Below are 24,408 nucleotides of genomic sequence, written 5' to 3' on the forward strand. Positions count from 1 at the left end.
CTGTCCCTGCAGGGCACAGCCTGCTCTTCCCCTCTGCTCCCAGTGTCACAGTGCTGCTTTCCCAGAGCTCTGCCCTGGAAAAATCCTGCCTTGCTCTGCCAAGGAAATACATGGGTGGTCACAGGTGTACTCCTGGTGCTCTTCCAGCTGGGATAGGGATTTATCTGGGTCTCTGAACCCTGTCTGTGGGAGCTGGCACAGGGATATTCATGGATCTATGAACCCTGTCTGTGGGAGCTGGCACAGGGATTTATCTGATCTCTGAACCCTGTCTGTGGGAGCTGGCACAGGGGTATTCAGGGATCTCTGAACCCTGTTGGTGGGAGCTGGCACAGGGATATTCATGGATCTCTGAACCCTGTCTGTGGGAGCTGGCACAGGGATATTCATGGATCTATGAACCCTGTCTGTGGGAGCTGGCACAGGGATTTATCTGATCTCTGAACCCTGTCTGTGGGAGCTGGCACAGGGGTATTCAGGGATCTCTGAATCCTGTTGGTGGGAGCTGGCACAGGGATATTCATGGATCTCTGAACCCTGTCTGTGGGAGCTGGGACAGGGATTTATCTGATCTCTGAACCCTGTTGGTGGGAGCTGGCACAGGGATTTATCTGATCTCTGAACCCTGTTTGGGGGAGCTGGTGGTATCCCTCACAGGGGTATTCATCACAGGGCTATTCCTGGATCTCTGAACCCTGTTCTGTGAGCTCTGAACACAGCTCCCCTGTGAGCTGGTGACATTCCCAGAATCCAGCAGTGGGATGGTGGCACTGGGGGTCCAGCCTCACACTGTGCTGATCACACAGCATTTGGGACTTGGCAATTTTCCCACTTGGTATTTTTGATTGAAAGCCATTTTTGTGTTCCTTTGGGCTGTGGATAGGCCTGAGCATTCCTTTCTCTGGCCCCTCAGGTGCCAGGGGAAAAAGCCATGAACCAGGTGGTGCTCAAAGCCAACCAACAAAGAGAGATGGGGAGATTCTGCAAAGCTCTGCCCAACAATGGGGCTGAGCCTGGGGATTTTCTGGCTGAAGATTTGGGATAAATGACGTCCATTTCAGATGAAGGCAGCTAATCCAGTGTTGCTCCAGAGAGCCTTCACGGGGTGGATGGAGAGAGATTTAGATTCTTGCAGGGCTTAATCCTTGTTCTCATTTCCATGAGTGCCTCAGAGTGCTGTAACTCTGTGGGACCCCATTCTCCCACTTAAGCCAATAGTAAAGGGAGACTCAGTCATTAAAATGCATCAAATTGATTTATTGCCTTAATCTGTTCTAATGCCAGTGTGTCACTGTCACACTTGTACAGAGCTGATGGTTGTATTTAAGGTCTGGAACGTGCCAGAACTCCTTTTCTTCCCATACTGCCCTCTTTGGGTTCTGAAAGCCAGAGGATTGTTTGATGTGCAGCATTTTTGTGTCCAGGGAAGGGAACAGAGCTGGGAAGGGTCTGGAGCCCCAGGAGCAGCTGAGGGAGCTGGGCAGGGGCTCAGCCTGGAGCAAAGGAGGCTCAGGGGGGCCCTTGTGGCTCTGCACAGCTCCTGCCAGGAGGGGACAGCCGGGGGGGTCGGGCTGTGCTCCAGGGAACAGGGACAGGAGCAGAGGGAACGGCCTCAGGCTGGGCCAGGGGAGCCTCAGGGGGGATTTTGGGGAAATTCCTTCACTGAAAGGGAGGCCGGGCCCTGACACAGCTGCCCAGCGCAGGGATGGAGTCCCCATCCCTGGAGGGATGTGAAAGATGACTGGAAATGGCTCTTGGGGACATGGGTTAGGGTGAGCTCAGCAGTGCTGGGTCAGTGACTGGACTTGATCCTAGGGGTCTGTCCTTGCTGAATTCTAGAATCATGGAATGGTTTGGGTTGAAAGGGACCTTAAAGCCCATCCAGTGCCACCCCTGCCATGGCAGGGACACCTCCCACTGTCCCAGGCTGCTCCAAGCCCTGTCCAGCCTGGCCTTGGGCACTGCCAGGGATCCAGGGGCAGCCACAGCTGCTCTGGGCAGGGTGAAGCTTTGGCACTCAGCTCAGAGCAGTGCTGTGAGCTCCAACCTGAGCAGAGCCTTCCTGCTTCCCCCTGTCCCTCAGAATTTAAGGAAGAAACCCAAAGCTGCCAGGCTGGCCCTTTGTCCCAGGGCTGTCCATGGCACAGTGTCTGAGGGCAGGACTGGGGCACAGCAGGGATCCAGGACATGGCACAGAATCTTCCCAAGCCTTTGTGAAGGTTTTCAGCCATGAGGAAGCTCTTTCCCTGCTGATTTCCCTGCTGATTTTGTTCATGTAGTTGGATAATCTCAGTGTCCAGCCCAGCTCAGGCTGCTGGTCTGGGACTGCAGCTCCTGCTCTGCTACCTGAGGCTTGGCTGCACAATTGAAGTAACCAAGTAAATGTGTGCAAGGAAGGGCCAGGGGGAGGTGTCTGTCCCAATCTGCTCACTCTTGTCAAGTTAAACAGTAAAGATTATTTAATTGCTTAAAATAATGAGGAAATGAGCTGTGCTTTAATGAGTTTTTAATTGCATGCAGCAAGAAGTGATTGCCCCCACCTGTCCAACACCCATTCAGGGTCCTGCTGCCATCTCAGCTGGAATTTAGATGAGGAGATGAAGCTGAATCTCCCCTTCTGGTGCCTGCTGTAAATAAACCCACACAGTGTATGATTTCCTCACCTGAAAAAAGACTAGCATTGGCCACTTGCTGTTAGAGAATCACAGAATGATTTGGGTTGGGATGGACCTGCAGGACTGAATTCCACCACTCCCAGCACTGCCAATGTCCCCAGGTGTTAAATCCCTCCAGGGATGGGGCTGCACCACCTCCCTGGCAGCCCCTGAAGTGCCTGACCCCCCTTTCCATGGGGAAATTCCTGCTGATGTCCCCCCTGCCCCTCCCCTGGCCCAGCCTGAGGCCGTTCCCTCTGCTCCTGTCCCTGTTCCCTGGGAGCACAGCCCGACCCCCCTGGCTGTCCCCTCCTTTTCTCCAGCTGATTGGTCCCAGGTTGGACCTGCTGGTCCTGGAGGACTTTTCCACCCAGGATAATTCCATGGTTGTGACCCTGGAGCAGAGGGGTGATTCAGCAGTGGCTGCTCCTCTCTCAGTCCTCACAGGGTTCATGTGGAGAGCTGGGATGAAAGGCTGGGCTCTGTGTTTGAGTTCAGCTTTCCCAGGAGGAGTTCTTCCACTTCCAGGGAATCCCTGCCCATTTCCAGGCAGTGCAGCACCCTCTGCCACGGGTGTGGCGGGTCTGGAGAGCTGCTGGGAGATTCTGGGGCTGTGCTGCACAACCAACCATCTCCAGTCCTCCCTGCAGGCTGAGGTGACACAAAGGACTGATGGCCTTTGGTAAATCAGCTTGAAAGTGATGATTAAAAGCAGCCAAGGAGTTGAATCCTGGCTGAACCCACTGCAGCAGGAGCAGATGTGTGTGAGGCCTTGTGGCTGTAATTTGGGGAGTGCTGCTGCTCAGCTCAGGAGTGTTTTCATTGCAGAGATGGCAATCAACAAGGCATTGAGGCTTTTTATATTTGTCTGGGGTCACGGCTGGCCCAGATTTTAAACAGTGTCTCTGTCACTCAGCAGCTTGGCCTACACTTTGTTCTCTGTTCATTTGCACGAGCCTCAATTAAATTTATAATTTGTGGGCCTGGAGTGAAGAGAATTGTTTTGTTCAGTAATTAAATTGGGAACTCTGGAGTGTGAGTGGAGACACAAAGCACTGTCAGCTGTAGTTGTTTCCTTCAGAGCCCTGGGGATTGAAGGGATTGCTGGCTGGCTGCATCCCGGGGCAGCAGCCAGGTCCTCAGGGCAGGAATGTGCTTCCCTTGCTTCCCACAGCTCCAGCAGCCACCCTGGCACAGGCTCTGGGCAATCCACTTGTGCTCACTCAGCTCCATTGCAGCTGAAAACCAGCCCTGGGCCCAGCACAGGCAGGAGCTGGAGCTGCTGGAGGAGCCCAGAGGAGGCTCCAGGATGAGCAGAGGGATGGAGCAGCTCTGCTGGGAGGAAAGGCTGGCACAGCTGGGAATGCTCACCTGGACTGGAGGAGCTTTGGAGTGACTGAATTGTCACCTTGCAGGGCCTGAAGGAGCTCTGGGAGAACTGGAGAGAGACTTTGGACAAGGGATGGAGGGACAGGACACAGGGAATGGCTCCCACTGCCAGAGGGCAGGGATGGATGGGAGATTGGGAATTAGGAATTGTTCCCTGGGAGGGTGGGCAGGCCCTGGCACAGGGTGCCCAGAGCAGCTGTGGCTGCCCCTGGATCCCTGGCAGTGCCCAAGGCCAGGCTGGACAGGGCTTGGAGCAGCCTGGGACAGTGGGAGGTGTCCCTGCCATGGCAGGGGTGGGATGAGATGGGATTTAAGGTCCTTTCCAACCCAGGCTATTCCATGATTACATGATTCTGTGAACTCCATAGCATGCCCAGCACAGTTGCTCTGGATTCATCCTGGCAGAACCAGGGTTGCTTTTCAAAGGCTTCTGCATTTCAAGGTACTTGGCCAGAGCGCTGTGGATTAGGCTGCTCAAAGCACCCTCATTAAGCAGGTAATTAAGAGGCAGAATCGTTGCTGTTCCTGCCGCAGGGAGGTTGGGGAGAGAGCTCTGGGTGAACAATGGGATCCTTTCCTTTTTAATTCTTGATGTCTTAATAACTGTCTTCATGTATTACTGCAGAGCAGAACGTGACCGCCCTCATCAGCTCCGCATGGGTTTTAAGTGCTATCAGCTGTTAATTAACTCCAGTTTGAAGAACTTGGGGAAGTTGAAAGCTGCTTTCCTTCGGTGTGCTGGAAGCTGATTCCCATTGATTTGTGCTGGGAATTAATCAGCCAGCCAAGCACTCACTTATTCCTTTTGCCTCTGTGCTTTCTTAGCTTGTAAACGATACCTTTGTAGTTTACTGAGAGCATGAATCACGGTGGAGCTTCTGAAGAATTTTCCCCCTCTATAACTCATACATTTTTCATGCTACTCAAATCATAATCTGGATAATGAGTGTTGGGAGAATATTGCTGTGTGTCTCCAGCTGAACTTTGGGGATCCAAACCCCTGATTTGCGTGGCTGGCTGCTCTGATGTAACACTGACTAATAGAGAACAAACATGTTTAAACTCTGGGTTCAGACTTACAGAGCTGGGCTGAAAAAGCCTGAATGTACATCCCTGGTGAGCATTCCCTGGCTTGTGGCCTGTCAGCCTTCCTCCAGGCTGGCTCTGAGTTATGGTGCCTGGGCAGATTCATGGGGGGAGTCCCTCATGAATTTATGGGTGAGAAAGTAATTGCTTCCAAAACTTGTACAGTTCCCAATTAGCACTGGGCTGTTGCTCCTGCAGCCCTGTGTGTGCACTGGGCTCTGGTTGAAAGTGTTGGCAAAGATGTGTCTGCACTTTCCATGTGCAGGGAATTGCAGGTGAGTCAGGAATTGGGAGCTGGAGCAGGTGCCATGGCCATGCCACACATGAACCTGGATGCAAATTCCATTGAAAGAGGTCAAAGTGCTCTTCCCAGGGGGAAAACCACTGAGCAGGCCAGACACAACATCCATAAAAGTGTGTTGTAAAGGCTGGTGCTTGATGGGATTTTGTGACTGGAATAAAAGAGCTCAGCCCAAGAGCAGAGGGGCTGGAACAACCCAGAGAGGGGGGCACAGGGGCTGGGTGATGTCTGGAGGAAAAGCCCCTTATTCTCTTTGCCCTTTGGGTACCAGGGTTGTGACCAGCCCTGGAATCTGGTGTGTGATCTCTCAGGGATGGCAGATGAATTGCTGGGAAATTGGCAGTGAATTATTTGATTGGGAGGAATTGATGGTGATCATGATCCTGGATGTGAAATATTTTCAAGCAGACATTAAAGGAGCTGAGCAGGGTCTGCACCCCAGGTAGGTGACACTGAGTTCTCACCAGCCACTGAGCTGCTTGTGCTGCAAGGGGGGCAAATTACAGGGCAAGGAACATTTGGTGTTCTGTGCTGTCCAAGGGTTTGTGTCATGCATGCATGCAGGAAGGAAGGAAGGAAAAAAAAGAAAAAAGAGGGAAGAAAAATTAAAAGAGGGAGAAAAAAGGAAAAGCAAATTTGAGGTCCTGGCTGAGACTAAATCAGTAATTTAGGAGGTTCAGGTGATCACATCTCCAAGTTAGGAGTAGCTGGTCCCTGAATGGTGAGGCTGGATAAGGAAGGCCTGGTCGTGGCACTCAGTGCTCTGAGCTGGGTGACACAGTGGGGACTGATCACAGGCTAGACTTGGTGATCCTGGAGGGCTTTTCCAGCCTCAGGAATTGTGGATTCAGAGGCTGAAGGTGGTGGATGGGGTGGGGGAGAGCTGGAGGTGTTCCACTCCCTGAGCAGTCCCCCAGAGCAGCAGTGCCGTGTCCTGGCTCTTTGTGGGGACAGAGGGACACGAGTCCTGCTCCAGGATCCCCATCCATGCCTGGCTGGGGGGGTTGGGCAGGGAGCTGGAGCAGGAGCCCCATTTCTCTGACAGCCTGGGATCTGCAGGGCAGGTGTCCTTGAACAATGTCACCTCTCAGGGGCAGTTCTGGGGGTGCCTCCAGAACATGACCCAGTAGCTGCTTCCCAAAGCTCCAGAGGAGGGACTGAGCTTTGTGTCAGGGTCTGCTGTGCCAGGGATGCTCCCAGTGCCCAGGATGAGTACAGCCCACCCAGGGACCTGCTGGGTTTGGGCACAGGTGGGGCAGGGCAGAATTCACAGCCACAGGCCCAGAGCTCTGTGGCACATGGACAGCATCTCTGGGAGTGTCCCATTGTCATGGCATTGCTTGCCCATGAGACTTTTCCAGACTTGTCACGTTTCCAGCCCCAGTGACTTCCAAGGTCCCTTGGTCACTCGGGAGCATCCTGCCTTTTCCTGTTAAAGCAGCACTCCAGGATCAATCCCAGCCTGTGTGTCACTGCAGGGGACACCTGGCACGGTGCTTTGGGGGTGTGTCACTGTGTCACTGCAGGGGACACCTGGCACGGTGCTTTGGGGGTGTGTCACTGTGTCACTTCTGGGGGGACACCTGGCACGGTGCTTTGGGACTGTGTCACTGCTGGGGACACCTGGCACGGTGCTTTGGGGGTGTGTCACTGCTGGGGACACCTGGCACGGTGCTTTGGGGGTGTGTCACTGCTGGGGACACCTGGCACGGTGCTTTGGGGGTGTGTCACTGCTGGGGGGACAGCTGGCACAGTGCTTTGGGGGTGTGTCACTGTGTCACTGCTGGGGGGACACCTGGCACGGTGCTTTGGGGGTGTGTCACTGTGTCACTGCTGGGGACAACTGGCACGGTGCTTTGGGGGTGTGTCACTGCTGGGGACACCTGGCACAGTGCTTTGGGGGTGTGTCACTGTGTCACTGCTGGGGACACCTGGCACAGTGCTTTGGGGGTGTGTCACTGTGTCACTGCTGGGGACAGCTGGCACGGTGCTTTGGGGGTGTGTCACTGCTGGGGGGGACACCTGGCACGGTGCTTTGGGGGTGTGTCACTGTGTCACTTCTGGGAGGACACCTGGCATGGTGCTTTGGGACTGTGTCACTGCTGGGGACACCACCACGGTGCTTTGGGACTGTGTCACTGCTGGGGACACCTGACACGGTGCTTTGGGGGTGTGTCACTGTGTCACTGCTGGGGGGACAGCTGGCACAGTGCTTTGGGGGTGTGTCACTGTGTCACTGCTGGGGACACCTGGCACGGTGCTTTGGGGGTGTGTCACTGTGTCACTGCTGGGGGGACAGCTGGCACAGTGCTTTGGGGGTGTGTCACTGTGTCACTGCTGGGGGGACACCTGGCATGGTGCTTTGGGACTGTGTCACTGCTGGGGACACCACCACGGTGCTTTGGGACTGTGTCACTGCTGGGGACACCTGGCACGGTGCTTTGGGGGTGTGTCACTGCTGGGGACACCTGGCACGGTGCTTTAGGGGTGTGTCACTGTGTCACTGCTGGGGACACCTGGCACAGTGCTTTGGGACTGTGTCACTGCTGGGGACACCTGGCACAGTGCTTTGGGGGTGTGTCACTGCTGGGGGGACACCTGGCATGGTGCTTTGGGACTGTGTCACTGCTGGGGACACCACCACGGTGCTTTGGGACTGTGTCACTGCTGGGGACACCTTTCACAGTGCTTTGGGGGTGTGTCACTGCGGGAGGGACCCGTTTTGATGCCATCTCCAATCTGTGACGTTGCCATGGGATGGGATGCAGAGCTGGCAGCTGCAGGGTTTGCTGTGGCTGGCACTGCCAGGGCTGGGGAGGGCTGAGCTGACTGTCCTGTTTCCCTGTGTCCCCAGGGTGTGACCTACTGTGGGGAGAGCTCTGCCAGCAGCCTGACCATGGCCAACGTGCCGTGGCACGGGGAGGTGCTGAGCTTCGTGCAGGAGCTGGCGCGGCTGCTCCCGGACTACGGCATCGCCTGCGAGCACGAGCACTCCAACTGCCTGCTGCTGGCCCACTGCAAGGTGAGCCTGTCTGGGGCACAGCTGCTGCTAACAGCCTTCTTCTCCACAGGTATCCACAGGTGTTTAGGCTGGAAAAGCCCTCTGGGGTCTTTGTGTCCAGCCCACCACTGCCCCATGTCCCCAGGTGCCACATACACACCTGTGTTAAACCCCTCCAGGGCTGGGGACTCCTCCCCTTGTCACTGCAGTGAGCCCCCAGCTGGGTAGTAATTAGCAGGGACCCCATGATTACAGAAGGCTGATCAATCTATTTACTATATTATTATTAAGAAACCAATTGCTTTATAGACAATTACAATACAGCTGGACTTGATTGGTCCTTCAATCAAAACACCATCACCACTGGCTAATTAAGAAACCACCCTTTGGTAAGCAAATCTCCATAACACATTCCACATGTTCACAACAACAGGGACAGCAAGTGAAGATAAGAATTATTTCTCATTCTTTTCTCTGATCTTCTCACAGACTTTTCCCAGCACAATGCCTGGGAAGGTTGTCTGTTTCTCTCTGTGGCCAGAGAGCTGCTGCCACAGCCCATTCCAAAGCTTCCCAAGCCCTTCTAGTCACTGGCCAGAAGAATTCATGGTGTGCCCGAGGATTTCAGCCCTTCACACCCCTGGATGCCACTCAGACCCAAGGGATACTCTGTTATTTTCCTGTTGCTCTGAGCCACCTCTCCAGAGGCAGAATCACCACATTTGGATCAGAGAACCACAGAATCATTTGGGTTGGAAAAGCCCAACCATTCCCCCAGCACTGCCCAGGCCAGCACTGCCCCCCTGTCCCCAAGTGCCACCTCCACAGGGCTGTTAAACCCCTCCAGGGGTGGGGACTCCACCCCTGCCCTGGGCAGCTGTGCCAGAGCTGGACAACAAATCCCAGGAAGGAATTTCCCCAAAATCCCCGCTGAGGCTCCCCTGGCCCAGCCTGAGGCCGTTCCCTCTGCTCCTGTCCCTGTTCCCTGGAGCACAGCCCGACCCCCCCGGCTGTCCCCTCCTGTCAGGAGCTGTGCAGAGCCACAAGGGCCCCCTGAGCCTCCTTTGCTCCAGGCTGAGCCCCTGCCCAGCTCCCTCAGCTGCTCCTGGGGCTCCAGGCCCTTCCCAGCTCTGTTCCCTTCCCTGGACACTCTCCAGCCCCTCAGGGTCTGCATTGCCATGACAGCTTCTCTGGGCAGCCTCTGCCAGGGCCTCACCACCCTCATGGTAAACAATTATTCTCTTATATCCAGTGGAAATCAGCTCTGCTGCTGCTTAAATCCATCAACCTTTGCAATAGGTCCTGCTGGAAAGGTTTGTCACCATCTCCCCTTCAAGTACTGGAAAGAAAATGAAATTAAATACAAGTGAAATGCAAAAAAAAAAATTTAAAGGATGCAGGAAATGAAAAATAATGAGTACATATTTGCTTTCTGAGCTTCAGAAAAGATTAATAGAAGGGCAGCAGAAAAAGATAATAATGTGCCACCTGGGCACCTGATGAAATTGCAGATTCCTGGAATGCTTTGGGTTGGAAGGACCTTAAAGCCCATCCCATTCCATGGCAGGGACACCTTCCATGATTCCAGAGTGCTCCCAGCCCTGTCCAGCCTGGCCTTGGGCGCTGCCAGGGATGCAGGGGCAGCCCCAGCTGCTCTGGGCACCCTGTGCCAGGGCCTGCCCACCCTCACAGGGAGGAATTTCTCCTGAATATCCAGTCCAAACCTACTTTGGAATCTGCAAAGGGAGCAGCTGGGAAGGAGCAGAGAAAACCAGGACACCTGGCAGTGGTTGTGTTTGATCTCACCTTAAATTGGCTTTATTTACAGTCTCACTCCTGGCTGTTGCCACTGGCAACTGTTCCTGAGAAAGCAAAATCTCCTTTTGCATTGTAAGGTCCAGGAAAGCAAACAAACAAACAGATTGCAGAAACCTTCTTGAGGCAGAATTTAAGTAACACCATTAGCAAAGAGAATAAATTGGTACCTGTCCAGGAGGAATTCAACAGCTGCTTCTACTTCCACAGCCATTAGCAGAGGGTGTCTGTGGGAAACAATCTGTCCTCGGTGCTAAAATAGCTAATAAAAAATAAATTTATTTCCATTAGGGTTTAATTTTTGAGTTTCAGGCTCTAGTGGAGAATATAATCTGTCAGTGCCTATTATTTGCAGGAAAACCTGTGCTCTGGGATTGATCAAACTGGAGTGAGTAATTGCAAAATCAAAGGGGGCTTTAAAAAATTAAGGAGTTGCAGGAAGAGTGTGATAAAAATCATTAAGAAATGTGATTTATTTCACTGTGTTTTCCTGGGTCTGAGTTTGGAGGTGTCCAAACAATGCTCCTGATGAGTTTAATGCTCCCATTGAATGCCAGGCTGGAGGAAGGAGTCTGGGAATGTCAGGAATAATCCATCCTGCAGCTGCTGCCTGGGATGGATGGGATCATTGATTGGCACCTGCTTGTGATGAGTGACAGTTCAGGAGTGAAGTCTCTTGAGGGCAGGGGTTTAGGGAGAAAAGGGATTTTAAGGAAAGCAAACTGCAGGATTTGTGTCTGGTGTTATTTTCTCTCTCTGGAGGTCACGGGGTGGCTCCCAGATGGGAACTGGGGCTCCTGGGGGCCTTCAGGGTCCTAAAACTCTCCTGTTCAGCCTCCAGGTCCCATCCCACACACACACACACACATCCCTTTTCCCTGCTGGCCAGCAGTGGGTTCTGCCCTCTGGGAGCCCTCAGGGGAGGATGGGTCCCACTTGAACCTCAGAGAGCTTTGGATCCCAGGGGAGCTCAAAAGTCCTAAAAACTGAATCCTCACAGCAAGATGTTGGATTTCACTTACCCTCCCCACACCCTAAAGGTCACCCCAGAGAACAGCCCCTGTGCCCTGCTCCCCATGCCCTGAGCATCCACCTGTTACTGGGATTTCATGGCTTTGGGGCACTGGGTGTCAGCTCCTCACATCCCAGACTGCTCTGAGTGGGGAGGGACCCTAAAGCCCCTAAGTGCCACCCCTGCCATGGCAGGGAGCCCTTCCACTGTCCCAGGCTGCTCCCAGCCCCATCCAGCCTGGCCTTGGGCACTGCCAGGGATGGGTGGGTCCTGCTGGGAGCTGCCCTTCCTGCATCCTCCTCCCAGCCTTGCCCTGGTTTCCATCTCCCTTTGGGAGCTGCCTGGTGTTTGGGCTCCATCCTCTTTGATTCTCTAGCAACAGTGCTGAATTCTTGAGTAATTCTCTTTGCTTTTGAGTAAATCCCATAAACCATGGTCACAAAAATGAGATTTATGGCATCACTTTGAACTAATGGGCTGAGATATCAACACAGCAGCAACTTTCTAATGGAACAGTTAATTCCAGGGACCTTTTCCAGAGAGAGGCCTGAGGCTGCTGCTGTTCCTGGCTGGGACAGTCAGTGCCCCCTCAGGAGGACCAGAAGAGCTCCTGAGAAGGGGGAAGGTGCTGCAGCTGCCTCGCAGGGAGGATTTCTCTGAAGGAAATTCAGTATCTTGGTCATTTCTGGACTAAATCCCTGTGCCCTATGGTGCTGGATTTGCTTCCCATGTGTGTTCCATCCTGTCCTTGTCCCAAAGCACTTCCAGCCCATTTTGTTCATTAACCCTTTCACCCTGGAGCAGGTGGTTGTTTTCCAGCTCCCTGGGGCTTTACAACAGCACTTTCTGGCCAGTTCAGTCAGTGCTGCTGCTGCCCTCAAGCAGATCCCTCAGGGATCCCAGAGCTCTGGGACAGGACAGGAGGGTTCCTGTCTGAGCACCCCTGGGACCCCAGGGCTGATTCCCAGCTCACGGGGGATGCACAGCTCAGGGAATGCTCCTGCAGTTCCAGTGCCTGCTCTGCCTGGAGCTCTCAGCTCACAGGGTGACATGAGCAGGGTGGGCTCAGCACCCTGCTGCCATCAGCCCTTTATGCCTTCATTAATCTGATAGGCCTGGCATTGGTTGGAAAAGCTCCCCAAAGTCATTGAGCCCAACTGGCACCCAGCAGCACCACCATGTCCCCATGTGCCACATCCACACACCTTTGGGACACTTCCAGGCATGGGGACTCCACCCCAGCCCTGGGCAGCTGTGCTAGGCCCTGACCACCCTTTCAGGGAGGAAATTTTCCCTGATCTCCAACCTGAACCTCCCCTGGCGCCATTTGTTAGTGTTTCCTCTTGCCCTGTCCCTTGTTCCTGAGAGAAGGGACCAACAGCCACCTCCCTGCTGCCCACAGCCAAGGCTGCACAAGCACAGTGTCCCTCCCTGGATGCAGCCACTCCTGGGGCTGCAGGTGCAGCTCTGGGCTCCCGCCCTCCCTCCCTGTTGGATGTGGTCTGGGGTAGCCTTGTGTTCTCCAGCATGGCAGGGGCACCTGGGCATCCACAAAGGCTTTGGAGGACATCCCTTCAATAAGTTCATTTCCCATACCCAAACACCCTTGGGAGGGTGGGCAGGCCCTGGCACAGGGTGCCCAGAGCAGCTGGGGCTGCCCCTGCATCCCTGGCAGTGCCCAAGGCCAGGCTGGACAGGGCTTGGAGCAGCCTGGGACAGTGGGAGGTGTCCCTGCCATGGCAGGGGTGGGATGAGATGGGATTTAAGGTCCTTCCAAGCCAAACCAGCCCAGGATTCTGTGTGGCTGCAGTGCTGGGGTGCCACAGCACCTCCAGGGCAGGTGTTGGGGACAGAAAACAGCCTGGCCAGAGGTGCCCATCCCTGTCCTTCAGCCACAAAATCCCCAGCCAGGAGGGACTTGGCCTTTTCCTCCCAGTGTGGGCACAGCTCGGGGCCAGGCACTGGAGTGTTCCATGCTGAGCATCCCACACTGAGCATCCCTGCTATATTTAGGGAGGAAGAGGAAGCACTTCACTCCCAGCTGCACATCCCCTGACAAGGGCTGCACCAGGGACAGAGAGTCCATCACGTTCAGTTCCTTCCTGCCTCTGTCCTTGGGAGAGTGGGAGCTGTCCTTGTGATCCAGGGACAGCACCAGGGGAAACCAAACCTGGAGGAGAGGGTCACAGAGAGATGCAACATCCTGGGATCTGCTGCAGAGCAGGGGATGGCGTGGAGCCCAGGTGTGGACAAGGTGTCTCAGCAGCCAAGCAGCCTCCTTAGAGCAGCTGTGAGCAGGGAATGGTGGAATTCCTGAAGGTTCTCTCCCTTTCCCTTGACCCCTGGCAGCAGGGAGGTGGCTCTGCTGGCCTGGCTGTGTCAGGGATGATAAGCAGCTCTCCATTGTGCTGAAGTTACCCAGCTTCCATCCCTGGGTGTGGGAGCTGCCTGGTGGAGCCCTGGCTCCCTTGGCAGCTGGGCAGGCATTAAAAACCCCAATTCTGTCATAAGGAGCCTTCCCTTGGAACAGCACCCTGGGATCAGGGGATCAGCACAGGATTCCATGGGCTGTGCTCTGCTGGGCTCAGCTCAGGGCAGTTCAGATTGTCCCACTCTTTGGGGATCCAGAGCAGTCAATTCCATCTCCAGGCTGAGAATTTCATTTCCATTCCATGTGGAGGAGTTCCCTGTGCCCTGACACCTCTGCTGGCTCCTGAGCACAGGCTGGAGTCACTGAGGGTGGAACTGCAGGGCTGCTCGTTGTTCCCAGCTGAAACTGATGGGAATTGTGGTGCTGATGGCTACTCCCAGATCCTGTCTGCAGAGCTGCTGAGGGATTCAAGGCTTGGCTGTTCCCAGGGCTGTGTCCCTGTGCTGGTTTTCCCTCAGCCCCATGGACTGGGATGTGGAGAGGCTCAGCTCTGTGTGCCTGGCATCCCACTGCTTGTGGGATCAGTCAGGGAATGGTTTGGGTGGGAAGGGACCTCAAACCCATCCAGTGCCACCCCTGCCATGGCAGGGACACCTCCCACTGTCCCAGGCTGCTCCCAGCCCTGTCCAGCCTGGCCTTGGGCACTGCCAGGGATGCAGGGGCAGCCCCAGCTGCTCTGGGCACCCTGTGCCAGGACCTGCCCACCCTCCCAGGGAACAATTCCCAATTCCCAATATCCCATCTAACCCTGCCCTCCTTCCTCTTAAGGCCATTACTACCATGTCTTACTCAGCTGCAACTTAAAAAACAGCTCAGTTCCCTCCTAAAGCCTGAGGTTGGGATTATAATTCAAAAGGAGGAGTTTGCAGGTTTTTGCCAAGCACTGTGACCCTGTTCAGTGTAATTTCACACAATATTTCTCCTTGTTTTGCTGAGTGACTCCAGTTCGGTCACTTCCCCTGTCAAACAAAGGGAGCCTTAAATAATTGTGAGCCTTAATGAGGTGAGAAAGGGGGTCATAATTCTGGAAATGATTTTGTCTTGGAGAGCTGGTGCTGGCAGGTGGTGAAGTGTGCTGTGTTTGATGGCAGCCTGTGGGAAGGTGCAAAGCTGCTGCTTTATCCCAGGAGTGGGCTCAGGATGGAGCCACCCAGATCATTGTCCCTTTTTGATGGCATGCCCAGGGAAGTGGCCACTGGTGGGCACAGGGCTCAGGGCTGGCAGCCACACCTGGAGGGGGATCTCAGTCCTGGGTCCCACCTGGGTACGGGGTCACCTCTGCTCTGACAGCTCCTGCTCCAGCCCCTGGGGTATTTTTGGGTCCCCAGAAGAGGGAGGAAATGATGAATCTGACTCCATGTTCTTAGAAGGCTAATTTATTATTTTATGATATATATTATATTAAAGAATACTATAGTAAACTATACTAAAGAATAGAGAAAGAATACTAATGAAAAACTTGTGACTCTCACCAGAGTCCCAAAACAGCTGGATGGTGATTGGTCATTAAGTAAAAACAATTCACATGGAACCCATCAAACAACCACCTGTTGGATAAACACTCTCCAACCACATTCCAAAGCAGCAAAACACAGGAGAAGCAAATGAGATAATATTGTTTTCCTTTTTCTTTGAGGCTTCTCAGCTTCCCAGGAGAAGAATCCTGGGAAAGAGGATTTTTCAGAAAATATGATGGTGACAAGCTCCCACAGCTCCTGCTCCAGCCTAGCCACCTCCTTCCAGATCCTCCAGGCCAGGGGTGCTCTGTGGTGTCAGGGCAGAGAGCCGAGGGAAGGAGGGATGTTGTTGTTCTGGGGTTAACAAGGAGGGATGTTGCTGTTTTGGGGTTAACAAGGAGGGATGTTGCTGATTTGGGGTTAACAAGGAGGGATGTTGCTGTTTTGGGGTTGGGAATGAGGGATGTTGCTGTGCTGGGGTTAACAAGCAGGGATGTTGCTGTTTTGGGGTTAACAAGCAGGGATGTTGCTGTTTTGGGGTTCACAAGCAGGGATGTTGCTGTTTTGGGGTTAACAAGCAGGGATGTTGCTGTGCTGGGGTTAACAAGGAGGGATGTTGCTGTTCTGAGGTTAACAAGCAGGGATGTTGCTGTTCTGGGGTTAACAAGCAGGGATGTTGCTGTTTTGGGGTTAACAAGGAGGGATGTTGCTGTTTTGGGGTTAACAAGCAGGGATGTTGCTGTGCTGGGGTTAACAAGGAGGGATGTTGCTGTCCTGGGGTTAACAAGCAGGGATGTTGCTGTGCTGGGGTTAACAAGGAGGGATGTTGCTGTGCTGGGGTTAACAAGGAGGGATGTTGCTGTTTTGGGGTTAACAAGCAGGGATGTTGCTGTTCTGGGGTTAACAAGGAGGGATGTTGCTGTTCTGGGGTTAACAAGCAGGGATGTTGCTGTGCTGGGGTTAACAAGGAGGGATGTTGCTGTGCTGGGGTTAACAAGCAGGGATGTTGCTGTTTTGGGGTTCACAAGCAGGGATGTTGCTGTTTTGGGGTTCACAAGCAGGGATGTTGCTGTTTTGGGGTTAACAAGCAGGGATGTTGCTGTGCTGGGGTTCACAAGCAGGGATGTTGCTGATTTGGGGTTCACAAGCAGGGATGTTGCTGTGCTGGGGTTAACAAGGAGGGATGTTGCTGTTTTGGGGTTAACAAGCAGGGATGTTGCTGTTCTGGGGTTAACAAGGAGGGATGTTGCTGTTTTGGGGTTAACAAGGAGGGATGTTGCTGTTTTGGGGTTAACAAGCAGGGATGTTGCTGTGCTGGGGTTCACAAGCAGGGATGTTGCTGTTTTGGGGTTAACAAGCAGGGATGTTGCTGTGCTGGGGTTAACAAGCAGGGATGTTGCTGTGCTGGGGTTAACAAGCAGGGATGTTGCTGTGCTGGGGTTAACAAGGAGGGATGTTGCTGTGCTGGGGTTCACAAGCAGGGATGTTGCTGTTTTGGGGTTCACAAGCAGGGATGTTGCTGTTTTGGGGTTCACAAGCAGGGATGTTGCTGTTTTGGGGTTAACAAGCAGGGATGTTGCTGTGCTGGGGTTCACAAGCAGGGATGTTGCTGATTTGGGGTTCACAAGCAGGGATGTTGCTGTGCTGGGGTTAACAAGGAGGGATGTTGCTGTTTTGGGGTTAACAAGGAGGGATGTTGCTGTTTTGGGGTTAACAAGCAGGGATGTTGCTGTGCTGGGGTTCACAAGCAGGGATGTTGCTGTTTTGGGGTTAACAAGCAGGGATGTTGCTGTGCTGGGGTTAACAAGCAGGGATGTTGCTGTGCTGGGGTTAACAAGCAGGGGTGTTGCTGTCCTGGGGTTAACAAGGAGGGATGTTGCTGTCCTGGGGTTAACAAGGAGGGATGTTGCTGTTTTGGGGTTAACAAGGAGGGATGTTGCTGTTCTGGGGTTAACAAGCAGGGATGTTGCTGTGCTGGGGTTCACAAGCAGGGATGTTGCTGTTTTGGGGTTAACAAGCAGGGATGTTGCTGTGCTGGGGTTCACAAGGAGGGATGTTGCTGTTCTGGGGTTAACAAGCAGGGATGTTGCTGTGCTGGGTGGGAAGGTGAGTTCAGGTGAGGCAGGATGGGGTAGGATGGATCTGCCCCTCCCAGTGCTGCTGAGGGATGGCAGTTGCAGCAGCTGGGAGCCCTGAGCACAGCTCATGGGTGTCTGTCTGTCCCTCTGACAATCCCCCAGAGGGGGTGTGGGTCACAGGCTGTGTGCACCAAGTGTTTCATTGGAGGCTTTGGGGTTTTGGTTGGTTGTTTTTTGTGTGGCATTTGGGTTTGCTTTGGGATTTCTTGTGGGGGTTCTTTTGCATTTGTTTGTTTTGTTTTGGGGTTTGATTTAATTTGGGAGGAGTCTTAGTCTGCTTTGTGGGTTTTTTTGGTTGGTTTTGGTAAGCTTGGGTTGGTTTGGGCTTTGGTTTGCTTTGGTTAGATTTGGGTTTTTTTGCTTGGTTTTGTTTTTTCAGGTTTATTTTTTGGGGGGAGGGATTTGGAGTTTTTTTCTGGTATTTCATTTGGGTTTGGGGCTTTTTCCTCTGCTTTAGGATGTTTGGATTTTTGTGGGGAATTGTGTTGTTTTCTTTTGTTTTTGTTTATTATGATTTTGAGAGTTTGTCTTTCGGGGGAGCTTTGCGGGGTTTTTTCTATGGTTATTTTTGTTTGGTTTGGAAGGGGCAGGTTTTGTTTGTTCTGGGTTGGGGTTTTTGTTAATTTGTGGTTTGCTGTGGGGCTGGTTCCCCTGCTGGCTGCTGACTGTTATTTTTGGTGTATGGTCTTTAAAACTCTGTGAAAATTGCTGGATTTAACCATTAAATCCTGTGCATCCCCCAGGGAAAATCCATTTGTTGGATTTGAGGACTTTGTAGCCTTGAATCCCCAACAGGACAAGAGGGAACGGCCTCAGGCTGTGCCAGAGGAGCCTCAGGTTGGATATTGAGGAAAATTTCTCACTGAAAGGGTTGTCCAGACCTGGCACAGCTGCCCAGGGCAGGGTCAGTGTCCCTGTCCCTGGAGGGGTTTAACAACCCTGTGCATGTGGCACTTGAGGACATGGGTTAGTGGTGGCCTTGGCAGTGCTTTGGGGATGGTTGGACTCAGTGATCCTGGAGGAGTTTTCCAACCCCACTGTTTGTAGGATTCTCACCACAGAGGAGCTCTGGGGTCTCCCCCACTCCCCCTGTGCTCCCCAGGGACCCTGGAGGGCAGCACAGCTCCAAGGAGGGGAGTTCTCCATGCAGGATGGACCCTGTGCTTCCAGCCCTGCAGGAGCCACCACAGCCTTTTCTTTCTTTTCCTCCTGCTCTGTTCCACTCTCTCCTGTGCTGTTGAGTCCTTCCCTGACCACCTTCTGGATGTTTGTGGTGCAGGGCTGGAGCGAGTGGCTCAGGAGGAGCCTCCTTGTGCCAATGTGGTTGGCTCTGAGGGAAATACAACATTACCCTTGGTAGGACAAACTAATTGGTTTTAGCTGCCTTCCATTCCTCAGCATTCCCTGTGTCACATCCCAGCCTCTCTCCCATATTTTATCCTGTCAGATACACCTGGGATTATTGCTCAGCAGTGCTCATGTCTGGGGGAATGTAGTGCATGGTGCTCCTGGATTGTCCTTAATCTGTGCACATGTTCCACCCCCCAAACTGCCTCTGCAAATATGTTGATAAGAGAAGCAATCTGGAGCATGGCTCTTCTCCTTCAGGAATGTTGATGGATTTCAGGAGCTGCTCCTGCTGCGGTGAGAGCAGCTGTGAATCCACTGCCAAAGAGATGTGATGGAATTGTCCTGGTCAGGGCCACTCCTGGCAGTTCAGGAGGAAAGGGAGGCTCAGCCAGGCTCTGCAGATGCTTCCAGGGAACATGGCTCTCCATTTAATCCCAGTTTCTGATTGGATATATGGATATATCCCAGCTTGCATGGATGGATACATCCCAGTCTGGATATATGGAACTATCCCAGTTTGCACATAGGGATAAATGGATCTGTCCCAGTCTGGATGCATGGATATATCCCAGTCTGGATTTATGGATCTGTCCCAGTTTGGATATGTGGCTATATCCCAGTTTGGATGCATGGATATATCCCAGTTTGGATGCATGGATATATCCCAGTTTGGATATATCCCAGTTAGGATATATGGATCTATTGATCTATCCCAGTTTGGCTGTATGGATCTCTCCCAGTTTGGATATATGGATCCATGGATCTATCCCAGTCTGGATGTATGGATATATCCCAGTTTGGATCCAATCCATGGACCTCTCCCAGTTTGGATATATGGATCTATGGATCTCTGCCAGTCTGGATGTTTGGCTATATCCCAGTTTGGATGTATGGATCCATGGATCTCTCCCAGTCTGGGTCCATGGATCTCTCCCAGTTTGGCCTGGGGCTCTGTGAGGGACAGGCCCTGTCCCCAGCCAGCCCAGCCCTGTCCTGGGGCTGTCCCATTCCAGCCCTGCCAGGAAGGGGCCTGGGGGACCCCGAGCTGTCCCTGGCTCAGCAGAGAGCCCTGGGGGCCAGTGGTGTCCTGGGGTTAATGAATTGGTAATTAATTAACTCATTGTCCTGACCCAGCCGGTCAGGGAGGGATCCCAGCCCTGGGGGCAGCTCTGGGTGCTGTGTCCAGCTCTGGATCCTCAGCACAGCAGGGACAGGAGCTCCTGGAGCGGGGCCAGCTCAGGCTGTGAGGATGAGGAGGGCCTGGAGCATCTCTGTGCCCAGGAAAGGCTGAGGGAGCTGGGGCTGCTCAGCCTGGAGAGGAGCCCCAGCTGAGAGGGGCCCTCAGCCCTGGGTGTCCCTGTGTGCAGGGAGGGGCAGAGCAGGGCCCGGGCTCGGCTCCAGGCCCAGCAGTGGCACCAGAGCCACGGGCAGGGCCTGAGCCCAGAACTGCCCCTGCCCAGGAGGCACAACTTCTGCCCTGGGCAGTGCCCAGCCCTGAGCAGGCTGCCCAGGGAGGGGCTGGAGTCTCCCTCAGCGGGGATCCTGCAGAGCCCTGTGCACACAATGCTGTGCCCTGTGCTCTGGGATGGCCCTGCCTGAGCAGGGAGGTGCCACCAGGGACCCTCTGGGCCCCCTCCCAGCCTGGCCCAGCCTGGGATTTCGTTTCCCCTCATTCCTGTGCCTCTTGTATCCCATCATTAATGCCTGCCTGGAGCAGTGCTCCTTGCCCTGGAGGATCTGCAGGATTCCATCAGGGCTTTCCTGGCTGTGCATCTGTGCCATGTCTGTGGGGAGCAGAGGGTGTTGGGACCCTGGGGACTGGAGCTCAGGGGCTCCAGGAGCTCCAGGGGAAGGCTCCTGAGTCACCCCGGTGCTGGCAGAGCCCTCAGGGAGGGAGAGTTTCCCTTTGCAGCCCAGCCCAGGGCCAGCTGAAGGAGCTGTGGCACTCTGTGATTCCAGCTTAGGGAAGAACCAGGGGAGGGCTCTCAGCCATTTCCCTTGTGTCAATGTATTTATCACCCTGAAGGGCTCCACAGGCAGTGAACAGTTCCCTAAAACACCTGCCCATGTTAGGCTGGGATCCCAGGGATGTTTAGGGTTGGCTCACCTGTTGTATGGATGCTGTGAAACTGCTTTGAGCCCTAAATCTTTTGTTCCCCCTCAAACAATCACAACATTGTTAAATCCAAGCTGTAAATCTCAGTTGGGCAGCTGGGGCTGTTCTTCCTCCCTCTGGGTTTGGGATTTATTCCTCAGCAGGAGCCATTTCTCCCCCTGACACACCTGCCCCTCTGGTGCTGTGGTTCATGGCTGTGCTGTCACTGCACTAAAAATGGTGATCATTGGTTGATCTGCTTTGGAATGGATCCAAGCTTGGTGGGAATGGGGTCACAGAATCCTGGAGGGGGTTGGGTGGGAAGGGGCCTCAAACCCATCCAGTCTCACCCCCTGCCATGGCAGGGACACCTTCCACTGTGCCAGGTGCTCCCAGCCCCAGTGTCCAGCCTGGCCTTGGGCACTGCCAGGGCTCCAGGGGCAGCCACAGCTGCTCTGGGAATTCCATCCCAGCCCCTGCCTATCCTCACTAGGGAGAATTCCCTCCCAGTGTCCCATCCAACCCTCTGGCAGTGGGAGGCCAATCCCCCTTGGGCCTTAAAGGCTTTGCTGGATCCTCTGCTTTGGGGTTTGCCCTTGAATTTGCTGAGTGTTCATGGATCAAACCTGGAGGGAGCAGAGTTTGGTGTCAGGTGTGACATTGTCACCTCCCCAGCCCTGGGGGGAGCTCAGCTCTGCAGAGCCCCGATCCTCTCTGGGCTCAGGGTTTTTCCTGTTCAGGTGACACGATGTCTCCTCTGCCATTGCTCTCCTGGTGGCCTCACACATGTCCCCACCTTGGCACAAGAGAAATGAGCCTTGGGCCCCTTGATTGATGCCAGGACTGGTTCCCAGTGCTGTGATTCTGCAGTGTCCCCTCCTGGCTCCAGCCCCACAGGGACACGCTGTAATTCCATGGGCAGGGATGGAGGAGCAGCAGCCACGGCTGAGTGCAGAATTTCAGGGGTGTCAGCAGTTTTCCCAACCAAAAAAGCTTTTAGCTCTTGGGCACAAAGTCAAGTGCCATTTGAAATGCACAGCCATCAAGTTTGGGGGGAAAAAAATCCACAATAACAAAGGAGCCGGTCTGTTTTCCCTCTTTTTTTGGATGAAATGCGTAATAAGCTCTTAGCTTAGGTAAATCCTAATTGAGGCTTCAGCCAAAGCTGGGGCTAAATGGGCAGAGCAGGTCTGGGAGACAAATGCAGCTCCAGCTTGTCAAAGTGAGCCATTCTTCACATGGAAAGAGGATTTGTGTCATTAAACCTCTCCATCTCCCCCGTTCCCAACCACAGCCCTCCTGCCCAAATCCATCCCAAATTCATCCCAAATCATTCCCAATCCCTTGGCACGTGCCTCTGGTGCTGCTCCTGGGCCATTGTTCCAGGCTGGGCTGCCCTGGAGCCACAGTCCCACGCTGGGGTTGGGGTGACCTTGGCAAGGTCTCTCCTCGAGGGGTACCTGGCTGTGGCCCCAGATCCACACCTGTCCTGCAGAGCTCCCCACACCAAGGGCTCTCCCATGGAAGGTCAAGGGCAAGGGCAGAAGGCTGGGAAGGCTTTGGGAGGCATTTTAGGAGCCTCCCTCCTGGAAAGTGGGGGAGGATCTGGTACTCTGAAGGCTCCAGCAAAGCATCCAACAGTGCAGCCCTCATGGAGATATTCTGGGATGGGTTGGAGGGACCTCAAAGCCCATCCAGTGCCACCCCTGCCATGGCAGGGACACCTCCCACTGTCCCACGCTGCTCTCAGCCCTGTCCAGCCTGGCCTTGGGCACTGCCAGGGATCCAGGGGCAGCCCCAGCTGCTCTGGGCACCCTGTGCCAGGGCCTGCCCACCCTGCAGGGAACAATTCCTAATTCCCAACATCCCATCCAGCCCTGCCCTCTGGCACTGGGAGCCATTCCCTGTGTCCTGTCCCTCCATCCCTTGTCCCCAGTCCCTCTCCAGCTCTCCTGGAGCCCCTTCAGGCCCTGGCAGGGGCTCTGAGCTCTCCCTGGAGCCTTCTCCTCTCCAGGTGAGCAGCCCCAGCTCTGCCAGCCTGGCTCCAGAGCAGAGGGCTCTGCTGGGAGCAGCTCCTGGGCCTGCTCCAGCAGGATGAGCTTGTTCAGTGCTGAGAATTCCTGAGCTGGAGGCAGCTCTGCAGGGAGGTCTCACAAGGGCAGAGCAGAGGTGGAGAATCAGTTCCCTGCTGGCTCTGGGTGTTTATGCACCTGAGTCCCTCCTGTTTTCCTACTCAAGCTGTATCCTGCAGGGCCTCTGGATGGCTTTACTGCACCTCCCTGTGAGGCAGAATTAGAAAAACACCAGCTGGGGATCCCAGTTGACCCCAGCACAGCCTGGGGTTGGTGCTCTGGCTCTCCTGGCTCCCTGACTGTTGTGTCTGCAGTTCCAGGTGGATGGCGAGTGGAGGACCTGGATTGACTACGGCCGTTTCCAGGAGCTGGTCAGGGAGCGCGAGCGCAGCGGCGGCGCCAGGACCTTCACAGCAGCCGAGTACACGGCCAGGACTCCTCCCTGGGCCCTCTTTGGGGCCAAGGAACGGGGATTCGACCCCCTGGATGTGAGATTCCAGAGGAAGAACAAGGCACGGGACACCTCGGGGTGCTGAGGGCTGGGGCTCCCTCAACCTGGCCTTCCCAGGACTCCATTTCGGGCTGACCCCCATCTTGGATCCACCCACCTGGATTATCCTGATGTTTGGGAAGGGGGTCCAGCCTGGATTTTTAACCCTTCCCTCCTGTTTTTAGGGCTTCCTGGATGAAAATATTGATAGTGTTCTTCTCTTGAGAAAAATCAGAACTGGTTCAGCAGCAGGGGTGGGGCAGTGCTGGGATCTCCTCAGTGGGGAATGTTTGGAGTGGGATGTGGGGCCAGAGGGTTCCTTGGGCTCCTCTGTAAGGAGAGCCTGGCACCAAAGCATTCCACATCCCTAAGGAAAAATGTCAGGGAATTTCAGCCCCAAAAGGTTGGATCAGGGCCACAGCCAGACCTGGATCCAAAAGCTGATCCCTGCTGGGAGCATCATTTTAGGGACTTTGTTCAGGTTCAGGTATTTTACACACTGGTGCCATTTCCTGTAAAAACCCCATTCCCAAGAAGCCAAACCTTGGGAATGGTGTAACAGCACCCCTATGGATACCAGCTGCTGCCTCTGATACCTCTCCAAGTGTCTTTGAACCTCATGGCTTTGGGAATGAGGTTTGGGAGCAGTGTTATCCCACTCACAGCAGCCCTAAACACCAGCTCCAGTCCTTCAGAGCCCTGTGGGCTCCAGCTGGGTGTGCCCAGTGCTTTAGATGGAGCATCCCTGACCTGGGGATTCCATTGCTTTTTAAAGGCAGCCTCTTTTCTTAAGCTGTACAAAGAGTTTCTAAAGCAGAAAGAAAATAAAGGAGTTTTTCCTAGAGTGCCTCTGGTGTGGCTGCTGAGCAGGGTCTGGCAGGGAGGGTGGGAGGTTGACTGGAAGATGAGAAGCACAAATGTTGTGTAAGAGCTCTTTCCTAACATGTGGGGTGGAAGGGGGAATATTGGGTGGGTCCACAGGTGATGGATGGTGGGTGCCTTTCCTGAGTATGTTTAGAAAAATCACAGAATCCTGGGATGGTTTGGGTTGGAGGAACCTTAAAGCCCATCCTGTTCTACCCCTGCCATGGGTAGGGACACCTCCCACTGTCCCAGG

At 54.2% G+C, this 24,408-nt stretch overlaps 1 protein-coding gene across 2 annotated transcripts in view; it reads left to right on the forward strand.

The window, feature by feature from the left end:
* TYW1B (tRNA-yW synthesizing protein 1 homolog B) overlaps positions 1-24,135 on the forward strand; it is a 99,596-nt gene extending 75,461 nt beyond the window's left edge. For both annotated transcript variants that reach the window (XM_066563333.1, XM_066563334.1), the window contains 2 exons: positions 8,285-8,452; positions 23,116-24,135. In XM_066563333.1, the coding sequence (XP_066419430.1) occupies positions 8,285-8,452; positions 23,116-23,337 (390 nt within the window). In that variant the 3' untranslated portion in view covers positions 23,338-24,135. The remainder of the gene's footprint in view (positions 1-8,284; positions 8,453-23,115) is intronic.
* The last annotated feature ends 273 nt before the right edge of the window (positions 24,136-24,408 follow it).

Source organism: Molothrus aeneus, chromosome 20 (genome assembly GCF_037042795.1).
Source record: "Molothrus aeneus isolate 106 chromosome 20, BPBGC_Maene_1.0, whole genome shotgun sequence".
NCBI lineage: Eukaryota > Metazoa > Chordata > Aves > Passeriformes > Icteridae > Molothrus > Molothrus aeneus.